At 35.7% G+C, this 7,500-nt stretch overlaps 1 protein-coding gene across 1 annotated transcript in view; it reads right to left on the bottom strand.

Moving 5' to 3' along the window:
• Positions 1-3,796: 3,796 nt before the first annotated feature.
• The window catches only part of LOC122264629 (tyrosine-protein kinase Src42A), a gene marked incomplete at its 5' end in the record, with an annotated part of 21,445 nt that continues 17,741 nt past the window's right edge, over positions 3,797-7,500 (bottom strand). Inside the window, 2 exons of the mRNA XM_086554605.1 lie at positions 3,797-5,990; positions 6,696-6,852. Coding sequence (XP_086410731.1) covers positions 5,779-5,990; positions 6,696-6,852 — 369 coding nt within the window. The remainder of the gene's footprint in view (positions 5,991-6,695; positions 6,853-7,500) is intronic.

Here is a 7,500-nt window from a genome sequence, read left to right as displayed (position 1 = left end):
TCAGTATCAGTTATAATCACTATTGTTATCATTATCACTTTATAGATAAAATTTGTTTTGCTGTTTCCACCATCATTCTTATTATTACCTTTGTTACTGCTGTTATCTTTATTGTTATTGTTAACATCATTATCATTAACATTTATTGTTATAACTATCACCATTACTGTCATTAATCTATTGTTCTTATCAACATCCTCACGTTATTATCATTGACTTATCATCATTGCTTACATTATCAAACTGAATAATTTCATTATGCAATCATTATCATCATTTTCTTTATTGTCAGAAGTATTTCGCTAATATCAGTATCATTATTACTATAAAAAAATCATAGCTATAATACTCATTATCAATGTTATTTTCATAACTACCGTTGCTGTATCATCACCGTTGTTATGAATATCGGAACATGATGCTCGCATGATAGTGTCACCATACATTATCCCTTGAAACGTCGTTGTTATTCTTATAAGATATCATTATAATCCAAAATCTCATATTTGCATCATCACATTTATTTATTTTGTTGTAATAACATCACTGGCACCATGTCCATTATACTTGCCCGTGTTAATAATGGCAGTTATACTTGTTCATCTACTCACGTAAAAAAAAAAAAAAAAAAAAAAAAAAAAAAAAAAAAAAAAAAAAAAAAAAAAAAAAAAAAAAAAAAAACATTGTAAAGAGCGGAAACGAACATGGTATGAGACATTAGAAACTGAGAAAGGGGGAAGACTGGAGGCAAGATGATAAACCAAAGAGAAGGGGATGTACAAAGAAGAGTGGAGGAAGCGGGCGATAATGATAACTATAAACACTCGAGTTTGTCCCAGTGCCAAGAGAGGTTGAAAAGAAAGAGAGAGAGAGGTGCCTCTGGCTCATCTAAAAGTTACAAAAAGAGCGTATTATATATGCATATATAGATTTACACACACACACACACACACATATATATATATACATACACACATACATATACATATATATATATATATATATATATATATATATATATATATATGAAAAAGATGGTAGAATGCAGTAATGCATTTTAATACGGAAATACAAATTTTACCTCCCTAACCGAGACTCGATCCCGGGTCGTCAGAGTGACAATCCCGGCTACTAACCCAATAGACTACGCGACCCATTAAAAGAATTGTAAAATTTGTATTTCTATATCAAAATGCATTACTGCATTCTACCATCTTTCTTCCATAGATATTACCTCAGTAACCTGATTTGTGCCTTTAATATCTAATTCATTGCTGCCGAGTGCCCGCGGGAATTGTCTGTAAAACCTCGCTATCGCTGCTCTGCTAAGAGCATATAGGTAATTTCCATGATGGTTGTAAGGCATCTGATTAGACAATTCTCTTAGTGGGTCACGTGGTCTATTAGGTAAGTAGCCGGGATTGTCCCTCTGACGACCCGGATCGAATCTCAGTCAGGGAGGTAAAATTTGTGTATATATACATATACATATATATGTGTGTGTGTATGTGTGTATGTATGGTAAATGAATAGATGAATAAATAAAGGAATATATATCTGTGTATGTGCATGTGTGTGCGTGTGTGTATGTGTACAGACACACACACATATATATGTATGTATATATATATATATAAATATATATACATGTATATATATAATATATATACATATATATCACACAAGAAGCAAGAATTTTTTTTTTTCGAACATCGAAGCAAGAAGCGTGTGTGGAAATTTCTTCCAACAAATTTCGTGCTAATATATTTAGAGGCATGTAATGGATTAAGCCACACAAATCTTTTTTTTTTTTTTTTTCCTTTAACCAACAAAATGGATAGACCAGATCTGTATCTTTATCCTAAGTTATACACAAATGACATAGATACCTTATATATTATAATATATAATTAGATATAGCCCTTAAGGTACACGAGTTATCAATATATATATTTTTTAAATGAAAATCCTAAAGCTGCATAAATGTATTCAGATGTCACGATTTTGATACACGAACATTTCTGAAAGCGTAATACCAGTAAGAAGGGGTCAGAATTAATGAAAAAATAAAATAAGAGATAAAATATAAAAATACAAATAAACAAAAGGTATTAACAATAAAGATGATCAAATTACTGTATATCATACTTGTACTTAAGAGTAACAGAGAAAAGGTCAGATTGTATGTTGCACATTTTAATAATGAATTACAATGAATATGGGAGACCACCAACACCAAAACAATCAATAACTACGCATATTTGTAACCCCACCTGACCCCATTTTCTCACGTCTACTTGAGGCTGACAGGCGCTCTCAATCTGCTCCTCCAATCTTTTTTTTATCTTTATTTCCACCTAATGCCACTAAAGAACCGTGTAAATATTTAGGAAAAGTCTTACAATCTATGTGAGATTTTTTTTTTTTTTGTTCGTTAATTATCATACGCGCCAATTCGTTTTAATGAGGCAGTTTTGGCTCTTATAGTAATTGGTCGCTGGGGTTTAATTGTTCACTAAGTCTAATTGTCGTGCTCGCCTGCCAAGCTGACTTTGCTTCGACTGGGAATTGCTGAAAAGTATTTTTTTTTTCTCTCTTTGAACGCTTCCATATTCACGATTTGTTACTTAGCATGTGTGTGTTTTTTTTTTGTTTTGTTTTTTTACCCCGAATTCAGGATTTCAGGTCCCAGCTTTACGAACGGGTCTTTAATATAGAAGGAAAAAAAGGTCCGAGTTGGCTATCACAAAACTTAAAAAAAAAAAAAACACAGGGCGATTGAAAAGTCCATCATTGGCAAGTTATTACGCTGTTTACCATAGCAGTCTCATAAGAGAAATCCATTACAGAAAAAAAAACACACGACAGACCGACCGTGGATTGAATTTTTACTAAAAAAAATTGACCCATGATCATCAACACAAATCCATTGGCGGGAAAATTGCCGTGGACGAACACACACAAATATGGCTTTGTTTTCCCTCGCTCTGTTCTTTTCTTCTGCCGCCGCTCGTTACTGCACGCACGCACGCACACACACATACACACACACACACACACGCACACACACACACACACATACATACACACACACACTCGCAAACACACACACACACACACACACACACACACACACACACTCGCACACACACACACACACACACACACACACACACACACACACACACACACACACACACACACACATACACACACACACACACAGACATGAGCATATACGTATACTGCAAAATGAAAATATCAATTAGGCTAATGGATTGCGAAGTACTCCCTGGCGAAATTTAATGGAGGTAAATTTCTGTGAAGCGTTTGGTTTTGTGATAGAATTGTGACAAATACAGGGATGGTGTAAAGTGGGCGTGTTACTCAACACGATTGGATGGTTCAGTAACACACGTGCTAATTGACCATATGTTGATGACTGTGTTAAATGCAGTCAAATACGTTAAGTACATAAAGCATGGGTGTGCATGTGTGTATGTATATATGTGTATATGTATATATTATATATATATATATATATATATATATATATATATATATATATATATATATATATATATATATATATATGTATGTATATATATCATATATAGAAATATATATGTATATATATATATCATATATAGAAGTAAATATATATATGTATATATATATATATATATATATATATATATATATATATATATATATATGTGTGTGTGTGTGTGTGTGTGTGTGTGTGTGTGTATGTATCCACAAATTCTCATAGTCTAGTATGAAATAAAACAATTGGAATCATAAAGCATTTATTTCAAAACAACTACACACTGTCTGCATTAGGCATGATTCTTCAATAAACAGTATATGAATGATAGAATGTAAATAGCGAACACAATCGGACGGACGCCACAATATCATGACTGAAATGTTGGGCGGAATCATGAAGAGTGAATTTTCAGTTATTTTAGGCACGTGCGGTTTCTTTACACAAAATGCAGATACAAATTTGCGCGCACACACACACACACACGAATGCACGCACACACACACGCACACACACACACACGCACACACACACACACACACATATATATATATATATATATATATATATATATATATATATATATATAGAGAGAGAGAGAGAGAGAGAGAGAGAGAGAGAGAGAGAGAGAGAGAAAGAGAGAGAGAGACTTGTATGTACACAAAAGTTTTCGTATAATATGCCTATATGTGACCTTCATTAGAATATATTCACTTCTCATTGGTTGTTATCATTGGTTATGGTAGTGACGTTTAGTTGCCATTCGTAAACCACAAATATTTTTCTTTGTAAATTAAAAGCGGTTTCTTAGAACGAAAAAAGCAGATATTACAACAAACAGGTAAATAACGGGATAACAACCCCCCAGAGAGTGCCAAAACATGATCAAAGTCCGTGTTTCTTTGGGTCATCGAAAACATTTCTTCAAAGCTAGTGGTCATTGGGCTGTCACGTCTCATGAGAGGATGAATAAATAATGTATATCAGATAAAATGATTATCTAACAATATATCGAACTAGCAATAAAACCAAGGATACTAAATGTGTATAATAGGCAATCAATAGGATTGCGAGAGTTGTAGAAGAGACCATATTGGGTCGCGATGAAAAAAGTTTTGAAGAGCTCCAATCCAGAGGTTCGGACACGCTGTCTCAAATGACTCTCAACGCCTATTTCATTTACAAATCATGTTCGCAAACAATCATGGTGAGGATGCGAAAGAATACTTGGCTTACTTTTAGATTTTTTCAGAAGAGAATCGATACTAGGAATACGGTTAAATAAAAGTCTATATAACTTTCAAGAAATCCAAAAGGAATATAATGGCGTGGATGCAACACCGAAATGACGGCCATATTGGCGGCCATATTGCTCGTGTCCAAATCTGTGCGTACGACTTCTGTTGCCACCGTTGTGCAATCAAAGAAAAGAAGACTGAAATCTAAGGAAAAAATAACTTTTTTTTAGCAGAAGTGGTTACCCTTCTAGGTTTTTCACAGAGTGCAGAACAAGATGATTCACATCTTACTAGGTATATTATTTTACAATCATTCTCTATCTGCGCTGCCTTCGCTATCACTTTTACCTTCTTTCCGTTCAGCTGCGTTTTTAGACCTTCTACAGGCAGATGCATCGTTTTGGGGTCCGAGATATCTCCCCATATTCAGGAGATTAGTCAGCAAAAGATTCGCGAGCCGCGTAATGGCCTCCATTTTTTCGCAGGCCTGTGTGTGCGCATAGATGTATGTGTATGTGAAAAAAGTACGCACACACACATACACACACATGTACACATGTATATATGTATATATGTATATTTCATATATATTATATATATATATATATATATATATATATATATATATATATATATATACATTGAGAGAGAAAAAAAGAGAGAAAAAGACATATAGATGGATAGAGAGATAGAGAGAACCATATGCATTACATCATAGCTTGTGTCAGCGGATATATCTATTATAAACTTTTCTCAGTTTCAGTTCACTTCATGAACCTACAATACCGAAAATAAATCTCGGTAACAACGACCTGTGTGTGTAACATTTTCAAACATCGCACATTTCTCGCAAGCCCACAATCAAGGGTCAATATAGTAGATTTATTGCTTTTGACCAACTCCGTTCCACCCGGGCCTGCTGTACTAGCACCCGATATACTCACACCATCGCACATAGGCCTATATCAACGCCAGGAGCAATGCGCCGGCGCCCTATAGAACCTTATCCGCTTCCCGATACTCGTTCTCCTCCAAAAAAAAGTAGTCTTCGAGCTTCCAGCGAAGCGTCTCGAAGGTCGGTCGGTTGGCTGGCTCCTTCGCCCAACACTCCATCATGATGGTGTAGAGGAGGTGCGGACACTCGCGCGGGCAGGGCATGCGGTAGCCGCGGTCGAGGGCATCCACGACCTCGGCGTTGGTCATGCCTAGGGGGAAGGGGAGGGGGAGGAAGGGAGGAGGTGAGTGCTCGTGTGGGAGGCTTATGAGAGGAGTCTGATTATTGCTCAGTATGGAGAAGGTCATTCTTATATTTCTATGTCTATGGTATTTGTGTGTGTATAATATGTATATGAAGATGTATATGTGTACGTATATGTATGTATCTATAGACCTGTATAGATCTACTTATCTATCTATCTATCTATATATATATATGTATTTGTGTGTGTGTGTGTGTTTGTGTATGTGTGTGTATATTTGTATATATTTGTATATATATATGTATGTATATGTATATACATATTCATATAGATATTTATACATATACATAAATATATATATATATATATATATATATATATATATATGTATATATATATAGTTTTTGAGACTATAATTGATATCATTATTATTATCATTATATATAAATAATTAATATATGTATATATATATATATCTATATATATACATACATACACACACACACACACCCACACACACACACACACATATATATATGTATATATATATATATATATATACATATATGTATATATATATATATATATATATATATATATATATATAAATGTGTGTGTGTATGTTTGTTTGTGTGTGTGTATGTATGTGGAGTAGTTAAGTATATCCAGCATACGAGCACCATCTCAGCATCACCCAGCCCCGTTCCATACCTGGGTACGGCGATGCGCCAAGCGTTGCGACCTCCATCAGAAAGACCCCGAAGGACCACACGTCGGACTTGGTCGAGAATCTGGAAAAGGACAAGGCCTCCGGAGCTGTCCACTTGATGGGGAACTTCGCCCCTGCGTGGGCCTCATACTCGTCCTCCTGAAAAAGGGAATCGTTTTTTTTTTCCGGCTCAGTATTGGATGGTCTGCACTCGCGATCGTCTAAACAACAACAGGGTGTGTGTGTGTGTCATTTTGTTCCGAGAGTCGAGATCGTCCAACTGGATGGTTCGATGGTTCGATCTGGATGTTTACAGTCTAACTGGATGGTTCGATGGTTCGATCTGGATGTTTACCGTCTAACTGGATGGTTCGACGGTTCGATCTGGATGTTTACCGTCTAACTGGATGGTTCGATGGTTCGATCTGGATGTTTACCGTCTAACAGGATGGTTCGATCTGGATGTTTACAGTCTAACTGGATGGTTCGATGGTTCGATCTGGATGTTTACAGTCTAATTGGATGGTTCGATGGTTCGATCTGGATGTTTACCGTCTAATTGGATGGTTCGATGGTTCGATCTGGATGTTTACAGTCTAACTGGATGGTTCGATGGTTCGATCTGGATGTTTACAGTCTAACTGGATGGTTCGATGGTTCGATCTGGATGTATACCGTCTAACTGGATGGTTCGATGGTTCGATCTGGATGTTTACCGTCTTTGGGTCGTACCAATGTATGGTTTGAGTATTTAGTATTGGAGGGTTGAGTCTGTTTAGCCCCGTCAGGTGAAAGGATGATCGAATG

This window comes from Penaeus japonicus, unplaced genomic scaffold (genome assembly GCF_977035675.1).
Source record: "Penaeus japonicus unplaced genomic scaffold, GWHDUDI00000001_assembly GWHDUDI00000030, whole genome shotgun sequence".
Lineage (NCBI taxonomy): Eukaryota > Metazoa > Arthropoda > Malacostraca > Decapoda > Penaeidae > Penaeus > Penaeus japonicus.
Note: the sequence above shows the minus strand (reverse complement) of the source record. Positions and strands in the feature narration are given on the sequence as shown.